This window comes from Myxocyprinus asiaticus, chromosome 28 (assembly GCF_019703515.2).
Source record: "Myxocyprinus asiaticus isolate MX2 ecotype Aquarium Trade chromosome 28, UBuf_Myxa_2, whole genome shotgun sequence".
NCBI classification, from domain to species: domain Eukaryota; kingdom Metazoa; phylum Chordata; class Actinopteri; order Cypriniformes; family Catostomidae; genus Myxocyprinus; species Myxocyprinus asiaticus.
In genome coordinates this window covers 23,817,592-23,841,935 of record NC_059371.1, presented here as the reverse complement: position 1 = coordinate 23,841,935, position 24,344 = coordinate 23,817,592, and the positions used below count along the sequence as shown (strand labels likewise).

The window sequence follows — 24,344 nt, the reverse complement described above, 5'->3', positions numbered from 1 at the left end:
TTGGGGGAAATTTTTGGTAACATTTGGAGCATTAATGGAAACTTATGTATAAATAATTATTGTTCCAATAGAAGAGTGCTAGGTTTATGTTGTATTTTAAAGTCTTAAGTTAAAAACCTTTATTACAACACATATCAGAACACTAAAACTATTATAACGTACTGGTAGTAATCTACGAAGCAGGGTTCAAAATGTGCCAAAATGCCACATGATGAAACTGTAGAATGATGAACAGAAAATAATAGGGTCAATTTAATGTAATAGAAAACCTGAATGAAGACTATTGTAATAGTTTCATGCACTGATTAAACTTAATTCCTGAATGCATGGATACCTCATGTGATTACAAAAAGCTGTTCTACATTAGGACTACACTGAGACTGAGAGAGAGAGAGAGAGAGAGAGAGAGAGAGGAGGAGAGAGAGAGAGAGAGAGAGAGAGAGAGAGAGAGAGATGATAAACAGAATTTAAGTCAGCTCATATCAGCTGCTGCTAAAATCATTTTTATCCCAAGAACATGATAATATGAGTTTTATTGAATCCGCTATTGAATCCATCTACCTAATAAAAGTTATTCAAAATACATTTAGTTCATACCCCACTTCAACTCAGAAATATTTATCTAGGAGCCCTGTGCAAGAATTGTCTTTTGTTTTACAGTCTTGCACAAGCTTTGAGCATCACTCTCTAATAAGGATGAAATTGCTTACACCTTGAGTTGCGGTTTAACTTAGGCACCCTGGCCACTGACCAAGTTACTGGCATGCTGCTGGATACTGAGTAATGAAACACATGCCAGACATAACACTTTCTTTACCAGTAAGTCTTGTCTGCAGTTCTAGCAAACTACACATAGCCTAAGTGTTATAGTATTACATAGCCTATTTTTTCAAGTGCATTGTTTATTAAATGGCTTATAAAGTTTATAAAATTGTAACAAGATGTTAATTAAATGCTTCATTTCAAATACAAGGTTTGAAATACAGTCTGAAAACTAGTGGAAAAGTACAGTGGACTGGTACAATGTTTTGTACCTGAAATATATATTGCATACTTAAATTCCATTTATCTTATTTGTTCATTCCACTCTTATAGGTTAATTCAAGTGGAATATTTTGAGATTATGTACGACTGAAATCAGAAATGTCAGTCTTGCCATGTAGAGAGAAGCTAAAACTGAATTACATGATTTCTGAAGGCAGAGAGTGGTTGTTTCCAAGCAGCTTGTGAAAATATGAATATGAGGATATCACAGGTGCCACATATTTTTGTGTTTTAGAAGTTACATTTGCCATATCATTAAGCTTATTTGGGAATTAAAATAAATACTCTCTGAAATGGTTTCATTTTTGTGTTGGTGTTTTTACAGTTGACGGATGATTTGAGCAATGATTTTGAGGTCACATTTGAGGACTCTGACTGCCCTCAAGTGTTTGTTAGGCAGCACTACAATCTGCTTTTACCTTATGTCAGAAATAAATAAATAAATAAATAAATAAATAGTCAAGCTATAAATGTTTATTCAAAAATGTCCCGATCGGCAGCAGGCAATGCCATTAGGCAATACGTTGCAATGATCACTCAATAATTTAAAATAATTCAATGATTCAATTTAAATAAGATCTCGTTACTTAAATAAAAACAAAAAAGAAAATGAAATATACTTCTCATGAGTATTCTTGTACACAGTCATGATTTTAATTTTTTTTTTCTGGATACAATGGAATATGAAACTTCAACAGGAGGACTTCAATATTTGAGTGTCAGAGCTTTTAGGGGGAGAGCTCTGAATTCTGATGGCAGAACTGAGTAATGACAAGAAAAGATAAAAAACGTATGCTAAACAGACTTTAAAGGGCTAGTTCACCCAAAAAATAAAATTCTCTCATCAGTTACTCACCCTCATGCCATCTCAGATGTGTATGACTTTCTTTCTTCTGCAGAACACACATTAAGATTTTTAAAGAGTATCTCAGCTCTGTAGGTCCATGCAATGCAAGTGAATGGTGACCACCAAAAATGACATAAGGGCAACATAAATGTTATCCAGATGACTCCAGTGGTTAAATCCACGTCTTCTAAAGCGATATGATTGGTGTGGGTGAGAAACAGATCAATATTTAAGTCCTTTCACTTTCTCCTTTTTCTGTGTTTGGTGATTCACATTCTTCGTGCATATTACCCCCTACTGGGCAGAGAGGATACTTTATGATAAAAAAATGACTTAAGCATTGATCTTTTTCTCACTCACACTTATCATATTGCATCTGAAGATATAGATTTAACCACTGGAGTCATATGAATTACTTTTATGCTCCCTTTATATGGATTTTGGAGCTTCAAAAGTTTGGCACTCATTCACTTGCAGTGTATGGACCTACAGAGTTGAAATATTCTTCTAAAAATCTTAATTTGTGTTCTACAGAAGAAAGAAAGTCATACACATCTGGGATGCCAGGAGGAGTAAATCATGAGAGAATTTTCATTTTTGGGTGAACTATCCCTTTAAGAAAGAAAGTGGTGAGTTATTATTAAAAGTCAGCTGTATCCACTCATCCCCAGCCAGCATAGAGAATTCACATCTTGGGGTTGGAAGCACATCTTTAAACCCACTGATATACAAAATATCTTAGCTCAGACATCTGTGACACTAATGTTTCACTTCAATTTTCATGTGTTTCTAACTTTAGTCACCTAAATTTTCCCCTTAGGTCACTCAAAATGTCCTCTCATTTTGGTTTTTCATCAGTCCGCTTGGTCAGCTGATCTAAATAAACCTTTTCCTTTCCATCCCAGTCCTACTTTGTTTTGAGGTGTTTGCACAGGGAATGAAGAGGTGATCTCTGAGGATGTAGATGTGTTTTGATCCTGGGAAGATTGTTTGGAAAGGAGCTCCTTAAACACTGAGTGCATCATTTGACACACTTCCTGCAAGATATGATGGACAAGAACAAACTTTTCTTTAGACAGTGACTGTTTGGGGCTCTATGGAAAGATTTAGAATTTGCTTTTGTTAAACCTACAAAAGAAAATTATGATGGAAAATAAAAATATCAGGGCTGTGAATAGATTAATTAAGAATGAATCTATAAATAATCTTTATTTTTTTGTGTGCAGTTAATGTATTAACATATTCAGTTTCTTTTAATAAAAAGACAAAAACAAAATGATATGCAATCTGTAGATGTCTGTAGCAGTGCTCTTTATTTATCTCACTCACACTTCTCTCTTTTTCACAACAATACAATGCCAGATACAGTTGCAAAGATAAATAAGCTCAGGTGTCTCAGGGAGAGGAAGCTGTCTGCATTTCATGGTCACCCACAGTAATGAATGTTTTTCGTTTAAAGTGAATCATCGTATTAATCTCTAATTTAATAATACTAATAATGCTAAGTGATATCCAGTATAACATAAGTAAAAAAAACAAAAAACTATTTTGGTTTAGTGTCAATGAAGGGGTATGTGAGCCATACTAAAGGGCTTGTGGGGGAACACATAATCCAAAGAAGGTTGAAAACACTGGTTTAGACAATGCCATAAAATCACTGAGGTTGGAGAACTCCATGGGATAATACTGTAATTTTGAATGAAGAACAAACTTCCTGACCTTATCCACTTCTGTTGAAGTATCTTCTCCACTGCCTCCCTCTACTGTGGATCGTCTCTTTTGAGGACTGTCCGAGTCACAAAGACAACAAAGACAAACACTTCCTTAGCTGACATTTAGATATTTGCATATTCCAAAACAACAACTGATTTAGACACTGTTTCAATTGTGAACATTACTTCTAGAGATCAAACGATGCTATGTATTGACTCACTTTACTGTTTTTCGCAGAGCCCCTGGAGAATTTCCTGGCCGCATATGTTGTCCTGTGGGTATTTGTAACGAAACCTTTCCAGAAGTGACATGACTGGCAACAACCCCAGCTTTCTCACTAGTGACCTTGAGCCTAGAGTATGAATAGAGCCAGAATTATTTTTTTGTTTATTTGGTTACTGAGTCATCAAATCATTGATCATCATTATATAGTAAGAATGGAGATTTCAGTTCACCCAAAGTTCACATTGATAACATGAATGTTTAATTTTATGTTCACATTGATTACATGAATGTTTAATTGTATGTGTTTATATAGAGTATGTACAAGTCACGGCCTAATCAGATCATACAGTGACCCATTCCTTTGCTGCTATACTAAATATCAGCACTTTCGGAACGCTGTTTGTCCAATCAGATTCAAGGACCAGAATGAACTGTTGTAAAATATTGAAGCTATTCTAGGAGAAACAACCACCAAAGTATTCTTGCTAGCACAAAAAACAAAAAAACACAAAAAAACAACATCAACATGATTACATAGTTTATGCACATAAACAATCAGTAAGTGCATTACCGAGTGGTTTGCTCTACCCTTGGCTTTTCCTCGGCCTGGTGTCTACCACAGTTGGATTTTACAGCACCCTTCCCTTTCTGATCTTGCCCTCCATCCACACTGAAGAACAAGGAGATAATTCAGAGGTGTTAGGACTCTCTTGGTTCTGCCTTGTAGTAAATAATTGACTTCAATTAAAAGTCCATCCTTCCAACTGCATATTCATTAATTCAATATGATCATCAAACTCCAGCAGAGAGTAATTGGGAATATAAATTACTTGATTATGAGCAGTCATGTCAATAAGTATGATAAATCAGAAGTAGTTTCTTCAGACAAAGCTTTTCAATCCAAGTGATCCACGTGGACAGCGAAAACCTACCTTGATACACTAATGTATTTATTTGGGATGAGACCCTTTGTCCCATTCACCTCCCCTCTCCACCAGTCAGAGGAAGCTCTGTTGTGTAGAATGAGACGGTCCCCGTGTTTAAAGGACAGCTCAGTTGAGGAACGGCCAGTGTAGTCAAACAAAGCAACTCCCTGCAGCTCTGCACATCAAAAACAGGGACTATGCATTAAGAACATACCAAAAGGAAACAGTTAGTTCCATTAGTCTATAATGTTTTAAAGTCAACCATTCAACCTTACCATCTTTTGCTTCTTTAATTTGATATTGGTCTGAATCTCCCTCTCCTTCCTCTGCACCAGCCTCACTGAAGACATGAAAAATATAAACCATGCTTAACACATACTCTATTATAGGATAGTACTGTCAATGCCAATATGACTGATAGCGATACTACTACCAATATTTCTATTAAATGGAAGATTGCTTTGATTTCTATGGATAAACTGGATCATTATTTTTTTTTTGGGGGGGGGGGATTTTTTCCCCTTTTTCTCCCAATTTGGAATGCCCAATTCCCAATGCGCTCTAAGTCCTTGTGGTCGCATAGTGATTCGCCTCAGTCCGGGTGGCGGAGGACGAATCCCAGTTGCCTCCACGTCTGAGACAGTCAACCCACGCATCTTATCACGTGGCTTGTTGAGCGCGTTGCCACGGAGACATAGCGCCTGTGGAGGCTTCACGCCATCCACCGGGGCAACCACGCTCAATTCACCACGCGCCCCATCTGAGAACAAACCACATTATGGCGACCACGAGGAGGTTACCCCATGTGACTCTACCCTCCCTAGCAACCGGGCCAGTTTGGTTGCTTAGGAGACCTGGCTGGAGTCACTCAGCACGCCCTGGGATTTGAACTAGCGAACTAGCGAACTCCAGGGGTGGTAGCCAGCGTATTTTACCACTGAGCTACCCAGGCCCCAAACTGGATCATTATTTAAAATGATCATTAACATGAATTAAACTGTAAACATTTAAAATCCTTGAAATGAAATAATTACTTAATCTCATGATGAGCAGAATGAGACTTATTTCCTAACACAGCTCATTTTTTTTCACTTTGAAATTCAACATAAACAAATGTTCAAGGTAAGTATATAACAAAATCATTAGTTTAAAAAAAAACACTTAGGGTTGACATTTTTATGTGAGGATCAATCCTCTCGATACAACATCAATATCAGAAGTATCAATGTTTCTAGACCAATCTGCCCATCCCTTGTGTTTGCTTGTGTGTACACAAATTCTTACCAGTCTTCTTCTTCCAGTGTCATGCACTTTTCATACACAGGCCCGGGTAATTCATTCTGGCTGGGAAAGATGCTCTCATGTTCGATGATAATACTCTTGACCAGGGCGTTGATCTGCTGAAGTGCTGCCGCATCTCCATTGTCTGGCCCCCTCACCAAACTGGGCCCAAAGCATACTGCCAAGTTATAGGGCTGCATCATGTTCTCATCACTGTACTGGGAGACACTTTACACACACACACACACACACACACACACACACACACACACACACACGTGCATACAAACAAACATTCAGTAGTGTGAAGTTTTTAAATTTTAAAAAAAAGGACAAACTCCATTGCTGTGATATAATGTTGTGATACTCACTGGTGAAGAAATGCAAAAAGATATCTCATGACAATGATTAGCTGGGCTGGGTATGAGGAGATGACGGACTTCAACAGTGCCACTTTTTTTGACTCATCATCCGTTTCTGAAAAGGAGGGGAAGTTAAAGACTAAAGGCTGTAATATAAACTAAAGGCTACTGGCTAACTAAAAGACAAAAAGGTCTCTAAACTCTAAAAATGTCCATAGAATATATATATATATATATATATATATATATATATATATATATATATATATATATATATATATATACATTTGTGCTCAAATGTTTGCATACCCTGGCAGAAGTTGTGAAATTTTGGCATTGATTTTGAAAATGTGACTGATCATGCAAAAAAACTGTCTTTTATTTAAGGATAGTGATCATATGAAGCCATTTATTATCACATAGTTGTTTGGCTCCTTTTTAAAACATAATGATAACAGAAATCACCCAAATGGCCCTGATCAAAAGTTTACATACCCTTGAATGTTTGGCCTTGTTACAGACACACAAGGTGACACACACAGGTTTAAATGGCAATTAAAGGTTAATTTCCCACAACTGTGGCTTTTTAAATTGCAGTTAGTGTCTGTGTATAAATAGTCAATTAGTTTGTTAGCTCTCACGTGGATGCACTGAGCACGCTAGATACTGAGCCATGGGGAGCAAAAAAGAACTGTCAAAAGAGCTGCGTAACAAGGTAATGGAACTTTATAAAGATGGAAAAGGATATAAAAAGATACCCAAAGCCTTAAAAATGCCAGTCAGTACTGTTCAATCACTTATTAAGAAGTGGAAAATTCGGGGATCTCTTGATACCAAGCCAAGGTCAGGTAGACCAAGACAGATTTCAGCCATAACTGCCAGAAGAATTGTTCGGGATACAAAGAAAAACCCACAGGTAACCTCAGGAGAAATACAGGCTGCTCTGGAAAAAGACTGTGTGGTTGTTTCAAGGAGCACAATACTTGTTGACCCCTCTCCAAACATAGCGCTTATGGTTGTGACCATAAAGCTCTATTTTGGTCTCGTCACTCCAAATTACAGTGTGCCAGAAGCCGTGAGGCATGTCAAGGTGTTGTCAGGCATATTGTAACAGGGTGTTTTTGTGGCATTGGCTTCTTTCTGGCAACTCGACCATGCAGCTCATTTTTGTTCAAGTATCATCGTATTGTGCTCCTTGAAACAACCAAAGGTTACCTGGGATTTTCTTTGTATCTGTTTTTCTGTCTTTTGACAGAAAATCAATGCCAAAATTTCACAATTTCTGCCAGGGTATGCAAACTTTTGAGCACAACTGTATATAGCAACAGGAGGATAAATAAATGTATTTAATAGCAACAGAAGATTAGGTACAAACATTTAGACCAAAAGCCTTACTCAGTGTGTCACTTAGGGCCCTATTTTAAGAGCGCTAGCGCTAAAAGCAGCGCTATGCTTTAAGTCAAAAGCACAAGTCAGTGGGCATGGCCATGAAGTTTTGGTATTTTCATGCAAGCATGCACTAAGTCTAGGCACAAGTGGGTTTTGTGAAATTGTGCACGCAGCACGCTAATGGGCTGGGCCAATGCAATTGAATTCTGAGGTTTTCTCCGGTTATTCCACCATCTGTGTCCTATTATAAAGTCCATTCCCTCAAGCACCAGCGATATAAACAAAAATAGCACATTCATAAGAAGTTGGTATTGTAAATAAACAGAATGCAATGAATTAGAATTAAAGAAATATGGACACGCTCCTTTTACATGCTTAGAAAATTTTATTCTCATCAGGATTTGGATGTACGCTCCGTTAAATTATGGGGAATATAATAATTATTAATAATTTTCATCTACTTACACATAAATCATGGCTAGTATTAATTGTGATTGTATCAGCACACACTTCACTTCTACCTGTCAATTTAAATTTTCTTTCAAAGTTTTTTTTTTCTACAAAATTACAATCGTCCTGGTTACTTTTGTAACCTCCGTTCCCTGATGGAGTGAACGAGATGTTGTGTTGATGTAGTGACACTAGGGGTCACTCTTGGGAGCCCCAAACACCTCTGCTTTTTGAAAAAAGGCCAATGGGAATTGGCGAGTGGAATTTGCATGCCACTCCCCCGGACATATGGGTATAAAAGGAGCTGGTATGCAACCACTCATTCAGGTTTTGTGCTGAGGAGCCGAGACAAGGTCCCGGCCATTTCAGCGGGTAGTTCGGTGCTGTGGCAAGAGGGACACAATGTCTCGTTCCCTCCATCAGGGAACGGAGGTTATGAAAGTAACCAGGACGTTCCCTCTCTGTCACTCACTCAACGTTGTGTCGATGTAGTGACACTAGGGGTCCCTATACAAAATGCCACAACTAGCTGAACTGTGTTATGTGGAATGGCGGTGCGAGACGGGCAAACCGCTGTGTGCCTCATAGCCAGCGCACCAGGCTGTCACGTAACCTCCCCCAATGCTCTTATGAGCATCGAACGGTCCTTTGGGAACAAGTCGACTGCCCAACAAATAGGGACGGGCTAGCCCAGCCATGGCCTCATTTCCTCTTTTTTCTCCCCAAAAAGAGTGGAATTTGTTAACCGACTGGGGGCCATAAATGTCTACGTCGGGGGGAGTCACTTCCAAGGCGAAGACACCACGGAGACCACACCCTGCCCAGAGAAGGTGGGGTGTTTTGAGTGGAAATACATCACATGGTCTTACTGAGTCTTGTCAGAAGTATGTCATGTGGAGAAGTCCCATGGTAGGTCCTACACGAGGGGGGAGGAGTTTCTACAAACATGGTGACCGGGGGCCGAGGAGCCTCTGCCCAAGGAAGACGCAGTTTACCGACAGGGAAACGATTTAGCGGAAGATATCACATGGGGTCACCTACGGGGAACCACCACATGTGGAGCACCTAATTAGCACACGTACTGGGCCGGCAGCGAGTTTCTCCGCAAACTCATGTGCCACAGGGCTATGGAGGAAAGTCATCCAGGGATCACAACTTGTGAACATGACTGGGAGTCAAAAGTGCATGTCTTCACCTCATGGGAGGGGAAAGGCGCTATATGCAAGTGGTACACCCAGCCAGCTGTCCCGGAACTTACCTGTTCGGACCTGACAACACATGGGACGAAACCGGCTCAACCCGGAGATTATAGAACCTCGCAATGGTGTTGGGTGTTACCCAGCCTGATGCTCTGTAGATGTCTGCCAAAGAGGCACCACTGGTCAGGGTCCAGGAGGCCACTTCACTCCTAGTAGAGTGGGCTCGTAACCCCACGGGGGGCGGCATGTCCTGGGGGTGATATGCCATCACGATGGCGTCAACGATCCAGTGGGCGATCCTCTGTTTGGAGACAGCGCTTCCTTTCCGCTGTCCACCAAAGCAGACAAAGAGCTGCTCGGAGCTTCTAAAGCTCTGCGTGTGATCCAAATAGATGCGTAAAGCACGCACCAGACACAGCAACGCCAAAGCAGGGTCTGCCTCCTCCTGGGGCAGCGCTTGAAGGTTCGCCACCTGATCCCTAAACGGGGTTGTGGGAACCTTGGGCACATAGCCCAGTCGGGGTGTCAGGATCATCTGTGAGTAACCCGGACTGAATTCCAGGCACGATTCGCTGACAGAGAATGCCTGCAGGTCCCCTACCCTTTTGATGGAAGTGAGCGCAGTCAGGAGAGCAGTCTTCAAAGAGAGTGCCTTAAGCTCAACTGACTCCAGGGGCTCAAAGGGAACACCCCGTAGACCTTGAAGGACTACAGAGAGGTCCCACGAGGGCATGAGGTGCGGTCTGGAGGGATTCAACCTCCTAGCGCCTCTCAGGAACCTGATGATCAAGTCGTGCTTCCCCAAATACTTACCATCCACTGCCTCGTGATGTGCCGAAATGGCGGCTACATACACCTTCAAGGTGGAGGGCCTCTCCTGCAGGAAGGAAAGCACCGATCCGACTGTGCATCTCTGGGGGTCTTCGCATCAGTAAGAACACCACTTAGCGAACAGATGCCACTTCAAGGCATACAGGCGCCTCGTAGAGGGAGCCCTAGCCTGAGTGATCGTGTCTACCACCGCAGATGGTAGGCCACTTAGGTCTTCCGCGTCCCGTCCAAGGGCCAGACGTGAAAATTCCAGAGGTCTGGTCGCGGGTGCCAGATGGTGCCCTGTCCCTGAGAAAGAAGGTCCTTCCTCAGGGGAATTCGCCGATGGGGTGCTGTCGTGAGGACCGTGAGGGTGGGCCAGTAGGGTGCTACTAGCAAACCCCTGCCCATAGAAATGCAAGGTCGGTCCAAGGGCTGAAGAGGCGGCGACAGATAAGCATGATGACCGTGCAATGTGTCCCGCGGCGCCTTGCCCATCTCGGGACTCGAGTCTGAAGCCAGTGCTGAAGTGGTCTCATATGCATCAACCCGAGCGGTGTGGCAACCGCTGAGGATGCCATATGCCCCAGGAGCCTCTGAAAAAGTTTCAGTGGAACCACTGTCTTCTGTCTGAACACCTTCAGACAGTTCAGCACCGACTGTGCGCACTCATTCATGAGGCACGCCAGTCAATTTTAAGTTTGAACAATTATATTTATTTATTGAAACCCAAAAGAATTACCAAATATTTCTCTAAATTCATATTACACTTCAATGAAAATGAAAATATAATCAAAATAATGAAGTGGTAATTTTTTTTTTTTTTTTTTTATTTTTTATAAAATAAAATAAAAATCATACCAAACATTTTACCCTCTTACCACCTTTTTTAGCCGGCCTCTTTTGCAGTGACTTAAAAATCACTCTATGACAATAGGTGGTAAAATACCAATTCAAATTAGACCATAAATAAAATGTTAAATATAAACATAATAATAATAATAATAATAATAATAATAATAGAAAAAGAAACCATGACCTATAGATAATTTAACACAAATCTCATACATTTTTGTTACATGAGACGGCTACAACACTGATTATCAGGGACATAATTTGATGTTCCATTATATTTTCAGAGTTTGGACATGAAACTTATTACCACCTGCTAGTAGAATCTCCAAACTGCAAATGTAGGAACTGAGTTTGGACTTTGCACTGAAAACAGACCTGCATTTGAAACATCTTAACGCAATGAGTTATTTCTCAGGAAAATATCAAACTTCACTTTGCTCCACTTCATTTACAATACACCCACAGATATCGCAAACACTCCAACCCACGGCCACTTGCACTTTGCGCTGCACTTTGCATGCTCAAGAAAATAGAGTGTGAACACTGTTTCTAAATATATATATATATTTTCTATGGACATTTTCAGAGTGCAAACATTTGTTTTTGTGAAAGTTTTTTTGGCCTCAGCACCTAAACTTGTTGGGAGTGCATGATGACAACATTGGATTAACACTGCATATACAGTATGCCCCACAGAACTACCTGATTCCACATAGAAAAGGAAATTGTACTCATCAATCTATTTTGTGGGTCTTTAAAATAGGAATGACAGCAGTAATGCCTGACCATACACACAATATTAGTGCAGTAAAATCGTCTTACGCCCACATTCCATTAGTTGGTCGTAACTGTCCTCAGGAAAGAGGGGTTTCTCTAGACCTCTAAAATAAAGCTTCAGCACTCCCGCCACAGAGTCCATGTCACACCCCCCATCTGCGAGGGGGTCGTCTCCTATGGAAAATAAATAAATAAATAATAATAATAATAATAAAAACATAATTAAAAAAAAAATCACAGTCTACTGTATAACTAAATCTCTAAAGGAGAGAGAAGAGTATAAGCATGCCCATTCAGATTTTTTAGCCAAATAAATTTGTAATGCAACTTTAATGCAAAATAAATAAATCAATGAATAATTAAATGTATCTAGGTTATAAATCACCACTTCTCATATCTAAATTTGGCATTTTCAATTGAGATCCTTTACTATAAACTGTAAATTCTCTCACACACCCTTATGCTGCCAAAACTTCCAGTGAAACACACACACACACACACACACACACACACACACACACACACTACCGGTCAAAAGTTTTGAAACACTTGACTGAAATGTTTCTCATGATCTTAAAAATCTCTTGATCTGAAGGCGTATGCTTAAGTGTTTGAAATTAGTTTTGTAGACAAAAATATAATTGTGCCACCATATTAATTTATTTCATTATAAAACTACAATTTAATTACAACAAAAAAAAGTTTTTGAAATTGATGACTTGGACCAAATAATAAAGAAAAGCAACCAATAATTGCCCAACATAGATGGGAACTCCTTCAGTACTGTTTAAAAAGCATCCCAGGGTGATACCTCAAGAAGTTGGTTGAGAAAATGTCAAGAGTACATGTCTGCAAATTCTAGGCAAAGAGTGACTACTTTGAAGATGCTAAAATAAAACACAGTTTTGATTTATTTTGGATTTTGTTTAGTCACAACATAATTCCCATAGTTCCATTTATGTTGTTCCATAGTTTTGATGACTACTATTATTCTAAAATGTGAAGAAAAAAAAAATTATAATAAAGAATGTGTAAGTGTTTTAAAACTTTTGACTGGTAGTGTGTGTATGTGTATATATGTGTATATATATATATATATAATTTTTTTTTACTAAACTTAATTAAAAAAAAAAAAGAAAAAGAAAAAAGGATATATTAAATTGGAATTTGAACCAGGTCTCCTTGCTCACAAAACAAAAACTATACCACAGGACTTATACTTGAACTACTAAATTGTTAAAAAATGTTGTTGTTTTTAACCCCTTTGGTCATGTCTTATCTCACAGAGGGAGAGATATAAACCTGGAGCCCGCACTCACTGAGCGAATGTGTGTACCTTTCTCGAACTCATCCTTCAGCTGATTCACCACCATTTGAGAGCCTGGCACTCTAAACAATCCCTCATGATGTAAACCTTACCAGATGGGATAAAGTGAATGGGTTCTTAAATCAGTGAATAACACAGAAAGAATGGAAGAAAGAAACATTATCTGTTGACTCAGTGAAGTTCATAGTGTAGACTTTGATTTACCATTGAGATTAATGAATCGAATGCAGCTCTCCACCACCGCAGGAATGAGCTGTCCTGATGCCTAATGGGGAAGAAACAGATGTGAGTCAGAGGCCTTGACCTGAACTCGCTTTTGAGTGAATACAGAGCACTTCTTGAATCAGAGAGAGTTTACTTGAATGTACGAAAGTAGATCCCCATTGAAGAGCTTCTGGCTGATCTGGCCACAGGGCTGACTCTTTCTGTGACGCACAGATCTTTTGGAGCGTGTTCTAAATACATAGAAATGGTAAACCGAGAAATGTTGAATTATAGTCAACACAACGCTAAACCCCTCTGTACAACTAAAACAGTCCAAATGTAAAGGCACTTTTGCTTTTGCGCTGTCAAGTGGGCTCAAACTTTTGAATGGTTGCGTGAGTATTACTTGGTCCAAATATTTCCACTGTTTGTGAATGATGTCAGTTAAAGGAGCTTTGTTTAATTACCTGGAGTAATCATCAACGCTTTCAGCTGATAAGAAAAACAACCAGAAGAACAAAATGAATTCAATCATTTTACTTGTTCATGTGGTTTTACTGTATTATGGTAACATCTGTATGGGACATTATTTCACCTTTCTGAATCGCAACTTTAAGCAGGTCATGTTTGGCCTCCAGCTTTGATATTAAAGAGCTGTTACACAGGTGGTCCCTGACTTTCTGCAATATGAAGACATATTAATAGAAAAGTCAGATAAAAACAGACAATTCAGTAAATTAAAGTGCACAGTTATTATCATTAGTAGTAGTAGTGCTAGTGGTAGTAGTGGCTGCAGTAGTAGTGGTAGTAGCAATATTGCTGTTGATTTTTGATTACCGTAAAGTACAAACTCTCAGTGTCAGGAAGGCTTGCTCTACGCTTAGGCTGATTAGTCCTACTGCTTGATATGTCACTGCTCCCCTCCTGAGATGGGCTAATGTTGAAGTCAGGGGTGGATCTAAAGGTATCCTCTGCAATACTATCCAGCATGGATAGCTGAGCTGATTGAAGTATTTTGCCGGACTGCAAAGGATTCATGCATGGATTAAAAAAAATTATATAGAGTACACAAACAGTATTTATCCATCCAAGGACCATTTATGCATTCTGTCATTGGACAGTAGTGCCACATACAATTAATGTTATGACATACTGTATGTACAGTATTAATTGTATTAATTGTGGGTACCTCTTCAACCTCTGCGGTTATTAAAGACAGCCTGGACCGCAGCTGCTGGAAGCGAGTCACCAACTCACTTCTCATCTCACCCTTGGCAGACACCTCACACACCTGGAGCAGGCCAAATACACACACATAAGCAATCACACATTTTGACAAACAGCCATTAAATATATATTTCAAAATTTATGTATTTTCTATGAAGTGACTTAAAACATTGAATTTTGCTAAATGCAATAAGTAAAATATAGTAAAATAGGAAAAAATTACCACAAACTCAATGTTATGTTGTAATCGATATAAACAGTTGCTGATTTTAGCATTAGGCATATTAAAATGCTGATAGATTTGGGAAGTTCACGTCATTTTTGTGATTTAGTTCTTTTGAACTGCGCCTTTGAATGAGTCAGTTCAATGATAAGCTTGCATCATTATTCCAAATTGCACATAGAAGTCTCCATGTGGCATTTTACATGCCTTAAAAATTTTGTGGTAATAATATTTTACCACAACATTAATAGTATATCGATTACTATTATTATATAATAGTATATAATAATGGTAATCGATATAAACAGTTGCTGATTTTAGCATTAGGCATATTAAAATGCTGATAGATTTGGGAAGTTCACGTCATTTTTGTGATTTAGTTCTTTTGAACTGCGCCTTTGTATGAGTCAGTTCAACGAGAAGCTTGCATCATTATTCCAAATTGCACATAGAAGTCTCCATGTGGCATTTTACATGCCTTAAAAATGTTGTGGTAATAATATTTTTAGGTTTGAATTGCTGTTTGATGAGAAGGCCTTATGTACTGTATTGTTATGGTGCATAAATAAAAATGAACAGCATTCTTCTAGCATTTAGTGAAAACTGTGGAAAAAATGCATTGATTATTATAACTAAAGATTCTGTATTTTACTTCTTGCATTTTAAATAAAAATTACCCTTTTAAGCCATTTCAGAGAAAATACACAATATATATTGAGACATATTGTGATACAGCTCCAATTTAAAAAAAGTTGGGACAGTGTGGAAAATGCTAATAAAAGCAAAAAGGAGTGATCTGTAAATTCAATTCACCCTGTGCAAAAAATGTAAGTAGTACAACAACACATTATGTTTTGATTTGACCTTTAACATTTCGAATCAGATGATTGCAACACACTCCAAAAAAAGTTGGGACAGTGACATTTGAGTGTTTACCACTATGTAACATTAACATTTCTTCTAATAACACTTATTAAATATTTGGGCACTGAAGACACAAGTTTGTTGCAGAATTGCAGAATTTCCCCACATTCATCTATTATGCAGTCTTCAGCTGAGCAAAGTACAGTGTCTTTGTTGCCGTATTGAGCACTTCATAATGCATCACATCTTCTCAACTGGAGATAGGTCAGGACTGTCAGGATTATTTTTTCCAGGGATGTCCCTGCAATTTCCAGAAAGACAACACCAAACCACATACTGCCCGGATTACAAGTGTATGGCTGCGTAAGTAGAGAGTGTGAGTGCTCAATTGGGCTGCCTGCAATCCTTACCTGTCTCCAACTGAGAATGTGTGGTGCATTATGAAGCACAATATACAGCAACGAAGGCCCCCAACAACTTCGCAACTGAAGACCTGCATAATGGATGAATGGGGAAAAATTCTGCTGGCTAAAATGAACAAACTTGTGTCTTTAATAAAAGTAAATACTAATTCCTCACATTTATAAAGCACTTTTCTAGACACTCAAAGAGCTTTACATAGTAGAGGGGGAATCTCCTCAACCACCATCATGAGATGCACAGTGGATGAATGGGTGAAACTTCTGACTGCTAAACTTAACAAACTTGTGTCTTAAGTGTTACAGATGTGTGCCGCATTATGAAGCACAAAATATGCAACAAAGGCACTGTGCAATTGCACAGCTGAAGACCTGAATAATGGATGAATCTGGGAAAATTCTGAAATTCTGCAACAAAATTCTGTCTTCAGTGCCCAAACACTTAAAGGGCTAGTTCACCCAAAAAATTAAATTCTCTCATCATTTACTCACCCTAATGCCATCCCAGATGTGTGTGACTTTCTTTCTTCTGCAGAACACAAATTATTAGATTTTTTATTAGAAAAATATTTCAGCTCTGTCGGTCCATACAATGCAAGTGAATGGTTACCACCAAAAATGACATAAAGGCAGCACAAAAGTAATCCATATGACTCCAGTGGTTAAATCCATATCTTCTGAAGAAATATGATAGGTGTGGGTGAGAAACAGATAAATATTGATGTCCTTTTTTATAATCAATCTCTACCTTTGACCAGTCCCAACCAGTAGGTGGCAGAATGTGGAGGTGAAATTGAAAGTGTTTATAAAGTTAAAAAAGGACTTAAATATTGATCTATTTCTCACCCACACCTGTCATATCACTTCAGAAGATATGGATTTAACCACTGGAGTATTGTGGATTACTTTTATAATGCCTTTTGGGCCTTCAAAGTTCTGGTCACCATTCACATGCAATGTGAGGACCAACAGAGCTGAAATATTATTTTAAAAAACTTCATTTGTGTTCTGCAGAAGAAAGTCATACACATCTGGGATGGCATGAGGGTGAGTAAATGATGAGAGATTTTTCATTTTTGGGTGAACTGTCCCTTTAATAAGAAAAGGTGATGTCACACAGTGGTAAACAATTAACTGTCCCAACTTTTTTGGAGCATTAAATCAAATAATGTGTACTTCTATTGCTTTTAATATAGTACAGGGTGAACAGAATTTACTAATCACTCCTTTTTGTTTTTATTAGCATTTTCCATACTGTGCCAAATTTTTCAGAATTGGGGTTGTATATAGAATTTGATCAAAGGGCTAAAAAATAAGTGAGATATTATGCTTGATATATATACAGTATATTGTACAGACTCATTTTTTCATGCAGTACCTGGTCGCCTTCATAGGGTTGGTACTGAAAACGTAGGGGCAGGCAAAAGGCGGAGATGTTGGCCTGCATGAGAGTGTCTCTGTCCTGATTCTGCTTCAGTTCTGAGACAGACATGTCCAGCTGCTGCAGCCCAGAGCTCAAGTTCTGCTGGACCAGCTGATGACTGGTCAGGTAAAAATGCAACACCTTCGATATGGACTGGTGGTAACCCAGATCACTGCACTGAAAGAGCATGCAATGAGACAGCTCATGTTAGGCCTGCTCAGTGTGGAAACCTACTGTGTATACAGTCTCTTCGAGTTTTTTTAGGGACTCACATCTATAAGAGTGGAGAGATCATGAAGGTAGTATTTGTTCATGCATGCATTCGCTGCAGCCAGGTTGAGCAGGTAGTCATTGCGTGATTTTGTGCACTTCTGCTGAATTTCTTGAACTTTGCACTGTCTCTGTTCACACAGCAGAGAGAAAATGTAACCTCAAAAGTTACTGGAAAAATTGCTGATACACAGACAAGCTCAGTTGCACTTACAAACACAAACTGTAACCACAATAACCAAACACAAGCATTTAGAAAGTGCCAGTCATATGCAGAACACATTTGCCCCACATCACACTTCAGAGTGGAAGATGCTGCCCTTGTGTATCACAGAAAAAAAAAAGAAATAAAGAAAAGAAAAAAAAAGAAATTAAAAAGGAATAATTACTGTAACAACATTCTTTTGCTCTCTTGATACTTTTCAGCCAAGAAAACAAGACTGATGAACATAAGTCCCCATCAATAAAGCTGAAGTGTGTAATTTCTGCATCACTAGTGTCACTGAACACAATTACAGAAGTAAATTAGAGATTTCAAACAGCACATTTGCCATTGATTGGATAAACAGATAGCCCGCCCCAAACGTATGCCATTTTTTGAGCCAACGTTGCAATGTAGGGCTTGTCAGGATATTCAGTCAAACAGAGCAATGCTTTGATAGAGTAAGTGTTTACAGTTTCACTGTCCCTTTTTTAGGTAAATCAACCTATGAATGGTTTACTTAAAGTTGGCTCTTCATATTAAGCTAGGATAGGAGAAAGTATTTTAACATTGAAACAATTACACACTCTAGCTATACTTATACCAATTTAATTCCTAGTAAAATGGTAATTGTTTGGTATTAAAAAAGGGGGGTGTACTTTCTCTATTAGTCTTTCCATCTTTTTGGAAGCACTTTGCTTCTGTTTTTCCTCAAGTTTGGCTGCATCTTTTAGTTTGCCTTCTGCGGATAGGAACTCAGCGTAGTACTGGTAATATGTCTTCAAGGTCTGATTTTCAACAAACATAAGAAGGAGAGTTGCCATGAGATTTTAAAATCAATTTACTGTGAGTGAAACTAAACAATCTTTACAGTTCTAAAACACAGATTAAAACTCACTGTCTGAAGTTCTGTAGTGACCTTCAAAAGTCCATCCTGTAACTGGGTGCATATATCTCTGCTCTGGAAAAAAGACAAAAGAGGGAAGGAATAGATTTCATTGTTACTGAGCAACCTGATGTTATTGTTTTGGTAAATATGTATGACGGTATAAAATAGCATGTAAGTGTATGTCTGCAAACAAGTGTCGGTGCAAAGGAAGCTGCATGATGTGTACGTGGGCAAGTGTTGTAGTAATGTGTGTGTGGAAGGATGTGAAAATGTGTATGGTTTTGGGGGGGGGGGGGGGGGGGATGTGGGTGTTAGTTAATTTTTATTGCATTATTTTAATTTCACATGTGTTACCCTGATGGTGTTAAGTGTTTGTGTGAGTGACACTGAGCACTGTCTCAACATGTTTATTGGTTATTGCTCCTGGAAGGGCCACTAATGATGAATTTCATGTCATCATGTGCCCTACTGTAATTACTACGGTGATTAACAATACATTATAAAGTGAAAAGCAGATTTTTACAGTTTCAGAATGTTAATACACTAGCGGTCAAAAAAATGTAGGGTCACTTATTCTTTATTATTATTATTTTTTATTATCTTAATTATTTTCACATTTAAAGATAATAGTAAAGTCATCAAAACTATGGAAGAACATAAATGGAAATATTGGAATTATGTTGTGACTAAACAAATTCCTAAATAAATCAAAACTGTGTTATATTTTTGCATCTTCAAAGTAGTCACTCTTTACCTAGAATTTGCAGACATGTACTCTTGACATTGTCTCAACCAACTTCTTGAGGTATCACCCTGGGATGCTTTTTAAACAGTATTGAAGGAGTTCCCATCTATGTTGGGCACTTATTGGCTGCTTTTCTTTATTATTTGGTCCAAGTCATCAATTTCAAAAACTTTTTTTTTTAAATTACATTTTAGTTTTATAATGAAATAAATTAATATGGTGGCACAATTATATTTTTGTCTACAAAACTAATTTCAAACATTTAAGCATACGCCTTCAGATCAAAAGATTTTTAAGATCAAGAGAAACATTTCAGTCAAGTGACCCCAAACTTTTGAATGGCAGTGTATATTAAATGTATTATTTAATAATATAAACTACTAATATAGTACTACACCATAAAATATACCATAAAAACAACAGTTTTAAACTTTTAAATTTACAGGTTGTTCTGTAAAGTTGTTTAAATTTTTACTGTATTTTTTTAAATAATTATTTTGGCAACCACATTTTTTTTTTTTTTTTTTAAACAACAGGATTTTTTTACAGTGTTCCTTTTGGAACATTCAAGAATGTACTTTGACTTACAAATTAAAAGGGGTTAATTGATAAATAAATTAATAAATATAGTAAATACAGCATTTTAAAATCCTAAAATCCTAAAATGCAAAAAAAATAAAAACAATAAATAAAAATAAATAAAAAATAATAATAATAATAAAAGGTTTTTTATGGTTAAGGTAAGGGTATAAATGATATTTCTAATTTGTTTTATATAAAACAACAACTGTCTGGGTGTGTACCCGTTTGGCCAGGCGTTGGGCATGCTCTAAGCAATGTGAAAGCTGCTGAGGCAGAGTGTTGCTGTAGCTGTCACTCAGCATGCTGTGGTCTCGGCTCTCCTGACGCGTCTGTGTCAATAACACCTGCCAGCAGCTAAACACTGACTGATGGCTAGGCTCCTTCCTGAGAAGATAATAGGAAGAGAGAAATACAGAATAGAGATATCAGCTTGCAAGTCTCTAGGAAGCAATAGACAGCCAGAGTATGTTTAAGAGTATGTTAGTTACCACAGGTATAGTTCTTCATATTGACTAAGGTGATGTTCCACTAAGTCTGACAACCAGCAAGTGTCCACATACTGTCTTTATTTTTGAACATGAGCTAAATCTATGGTTTTATAACTTAAAATTAGTTTTGTGATATGTGTTGCTTGAAAAGTGAGCTTTTGCTATTTTTCTCTTCTTGGTTTCATGTTTTGTTATCTAATGCAATGGCATGCACACATTTTTAAGCTTAGCATACTGTAAGTGTTCAAATACTTTTTAAGGCCACTGTAAATACAAAATTCATATATTAAATCAAAATAATAGATCAAGATCAAAAATAGTCCTTTGTGCATTAAAAGTGCTTCTTTGGAGGTCCTCACTTCCTGGTTCTAGAGGAAAATCTCTCGGACAGTTTGTCCAGCGAGCGAGCGTACTCCCCCTCGATCTCGCCTCGTCTGCGCAAGTAATCAATCAGATCCTGCAACATCTGACACTTTTGATCCATCTGACCGTCAAATATCCTCAACTGTTCAGCCAACTGCAACCGCACCTCTAATGAAAGAAAGAGAGATTACATTTCTTTGATTACTACTATTGTAACAAGAAAATTAAAGTTTATAAAGACAAATTTTGAATATTGACTTGACAAAGACTTGCCTGAAAGTAAAAAAAAAAAAAAAAAAAAAACTTGAAATTGAAGGTTATACACAGACCGACCGACCGACAGACAGACAGACAGATAGATCTTTGGCTATGGACAATAACGTGAAGCCAATATAATTATAAAGTTATGATATACTATATAAAGGCAAAGAAGAATTTGATTTTGGTAATGGTTTTCTTTCTGAAATCTGTCTAGCAGAAGTGTCAGTGTAAGCATGCAAAACTGAATTACAGCAGATAAGCAGATTTCATTTCTTAAGGAAGTAGTCACGACTGGGTTCCACTTTCCATTCCTCAGAAAGCTTCTAGATTAGAGTATTCATCGCTCTGACGACTGTTACCTTTGATTTGTATGTCATAGTCTGCTGTTCCCAATCTGTCCCTCCACAGTTTGACATGGGAAGTCATTGTAGCTCCAACTGGTTGAAAATCTGCAAAGAACAGATGCCATATAGAAGTACACATAAAAGTGTTCACTTAAACAAAAAGCTTAGCTATTCACAACATTTTCATTTCAAATTTTTAATTTTAATTGTGGAGCTGTCATTTCTATACAACAACCCTTAGAAATTAAGAATATGTAGAAAGAAATTATCTGTATTTTCATTACATTGGTTTGGGCCTTTGATCGGTTGAGGTCAAGCACAAATTCAAATTCATATTCAAATTATTTTGGCTTTCTAATATGAAACTTTTCTTGAGTTGTCCACTTATAAATCCATAAATTCATCTGGACTATGGTAAATACCCATCTTGACTGTGGTCTAATCATCAGTTATAATAGCGCATCTTAGAATTATGGGTACAACGGGGCTAAAGACACCCCTTAAGGAAATGTAGCTTTTTTTCCTGGTCACAAAATGTATCAAGGTCGGAAAAATGTATTTATTTTTATTGAATATTGATGGAGCAACATAATTTGTCTGAAAATAAATAATAAAGGATGGTTGTTTTGATTAAAATTCAGTTTTTTTTAAAAAGGTGGTGAGGGAGCCTTTTGCCTCACACTTGGGGTAAAAAGGCTCCCTCACTTGGGGTAAAAGGCCCCTAGGGGGTTTAAAGTGATATCGTGTAGATACAGGGGCAATAGTTATAGGGCACAATTTGTCAACTAATGCAAATAATTTTGAGAGAGCAAGATGCTTTTTTGAGAAACAAATTAAGACGATGCTTACTCAAAAAAAAATCAACCATTTCCTGTTAATTTCAAACACATTTGGCATTTAATTACATCTCAAGTGTTCTATAAACAAACTAATCTCTATTATGACTGGATGAGTCAATGTGAGCCCTCTTTGAACATTTTTCATAACAAATCTATTCACCCCACTTTAAAAAAACCCTAAACAATGTGTTTAATAGGGGCCTTTAGCCCCTGCAACAGGGGGGCTTTTTACCCCAAATACTATCCTTTCACTTATTGGACAGATATTGAAAAATGTTTGAAAATGATAAATAACTATTTTGCCTCAAAATAAATGTGTTAATTTCAGGGACATTCATTAGCTATATAAATTTGCAACATTTAAGAAAAAATAAAAAAATAAAACAATAAATAAATAAAATTCTAGCCAGGTCATTGGAAAATATCTTGTATAATTTATTCTGATTTAAAATAAATAGAAAACAATAAACTGGATGCTCCATAGTTATTCTGACATTAACTTTTCTGTTACTATTGAAGGTACAGCAAAGCTTTTACATGGTCAGATTGACCCTATATTACAAACATGTAAGAGACATGAGCTTGTGTGAAAAGTGAAAGCATTTAAATCGGCATGTTCAAATCACATCTGTGTAGGCTGAAATGTTGTCGTTAAGTTGCAGAAAATCTGTGTTAAATCTAAAACGTGTCAAAATGACCAGCAACAGCGCAGAAAGGTTCATTCACATTGCAGAGTCGTCTGGGATCTTCACTGTACATTAGAGTATCCTCATGCAACACGTGACAGCAGTCATCAACAGCCATAACCTACTGTAGTGTGTACAGTGCACTGTTCTTTTATATTGAACAAACTTAAGCTCTAGTCTAGGGTGTCAAAAAAGGGAAGGCAGCACACTTCCTGTGTTAAGAGCAGAGAGCAAATCAGACACCAGCAGTACACTGTCAGCATTAGTCATTACAACAGGCCACTCCTCTCTCTCTCCTTCCTTCCATCACTCTTCACAGAAACAACTTCCCCATTTAGATCTCATGAAAGTAGCATTCACCAAAAATTGTTCACCAAAATAACATCCTCCAAATCATGCATATATTGAAATACATAGTTGTACATGCATGGTTTCCAGCCACTGCATTTAAACTCTAATGTCCTAATCTCTAAAATGCTTTGCTGGTTGACAGTTTCTAGCAGTTATGTGCAAGGCTAAAATGCTGTTACTAATTTATTCTTCAAATTATACTTTAATTTGTTAAATACCGGCAAGCAGAATAAATGTAAAATTTGCAAATGAGACATGCAGGGTAAAAACTAAAAAAAAACTAATCTTAAAAAATCAAATCTTAAAGAAAACAAGCAGTGCTGTTTAATTGCATCTGTCCATCATCATGATTAAATTTTTTGCAATATAGCTGATGAAACATAAGACTTACCTATCTAATTCTGGATGGTACTTGCATTGGCCTCCTCGATATATATCCCCTTAAAAACGTGTCTTTCCTTCTTCAATGATATTTTACCACTTTCCCAATTCAAAGAACTGAGAGCCGTTCTGTCCCCTGCACACACTTACACAAACAATGTTAGATACAGAGAAAGAGAAAACCGTTCTCCTTCCTCTCTCTCACTCAAGTCACTGTGTGCTGACAGTGAGTGTATGGTACTGAATGCTGAGTAAAACTTCACCTTACTGGCCCCTCCTCCCCCTCTGACTATGACCTTCTCACTTTCTCACTCACTCACTCTCTCTCTCTCTCTCTCTCTCACACACACACACACACACACACTCACTCACTCACAC

The 24,344-nt window shown here is 37.8% G+C and overlaps 1 protein-coding gene across 2 annotated transcripts; it reads right to left on the bottom strand.

The window, feature by feature from the left end:
* Nucleotides 1–1,503: 1,503 nt before the first annotated feature.
* On the bottom strand, nt 1,504–24,204 carry LOC127419528 (rho GTPase-activating protein 4-like). Of its 2 annotated transcripts, XM_051660996.1 has the most exons (24): nt 23,977–24,204; nt 21,725–21,814; nt 21,101–21,272; nt 20,475–20,637; nt 18,936–18,998; nt 18,697–18,825; nt 17,838–17,966; nt 17,521–17,742; nt 14,599–14,700; nt 14,247–14,432; nt 14,005–14,089; nt 13,877–13,901; nt 13,564–13,660; nt 13,410–13,470; nt 13,215–13,292; nt 11,924–12,052; nt 6,408–6,513; nt 6,040–6,264; nt 5,031–5,095; nt 4,762–4,930; nt 4,401–4,499; nt 3,825–3,956; nt 3,611–3,677; nt 1,504–2,928 (listed from the first exon to the last, which is right to left on the bottom strand). In XM_051660996.1, exons 2-24 carry the CDS (start codon nt 21,789–21,791, stop codon nt 2,746–2,748), a joined length of 2,754 nt encoding a protein of 917 aa, XP_051516956.1. In that variant the 5' UTR covers nt 21,792–21,814; nt 23,977–24,204; the 3' UTR covers nt 1,504–2,745. The 2 variants fall into 2 exon arrangements, with proteins under 2 accessions (XP_051516956.1, XP_051516957.1); XM_051660997.1 differs by lacking the exons at nt 18,697–18,825; nt 18,936–18,998; nt 20,475–20,637; ... (1 more) ...; nt 21,725–21,814; nt 23,977–24,204 and adding an exon at nt 18,050–18,648.
* Nucleotides 24,205–24,344: the final 140 nt, after the last annotated feature.

Excerpts from the sequence above, each read along its gene's own strand:
- LOC127419528 (XM_051660996.1), bottom strand. The coding sequence starts at position 21,791 with ATGACTTCCCATGTCAAACTGTGGAGGGACAGATTGGGAACAGCAGAC. Across the intron at positions 21,273-21,724 it reads CTATGACATACAAATCAAAG|AGGTGCGGTTGCAGTTGGCT; the intron begins GTAACAGTCGTC and ends TTCTTTCATTAG. Across the intron at positions 13,661-13,876 it reads AGCGTTGATGATTACTCCAG|AACACGCTCCAAAAGATCTG; the intron begins GTAATTAAACAA and ends CTATGTATTTAG.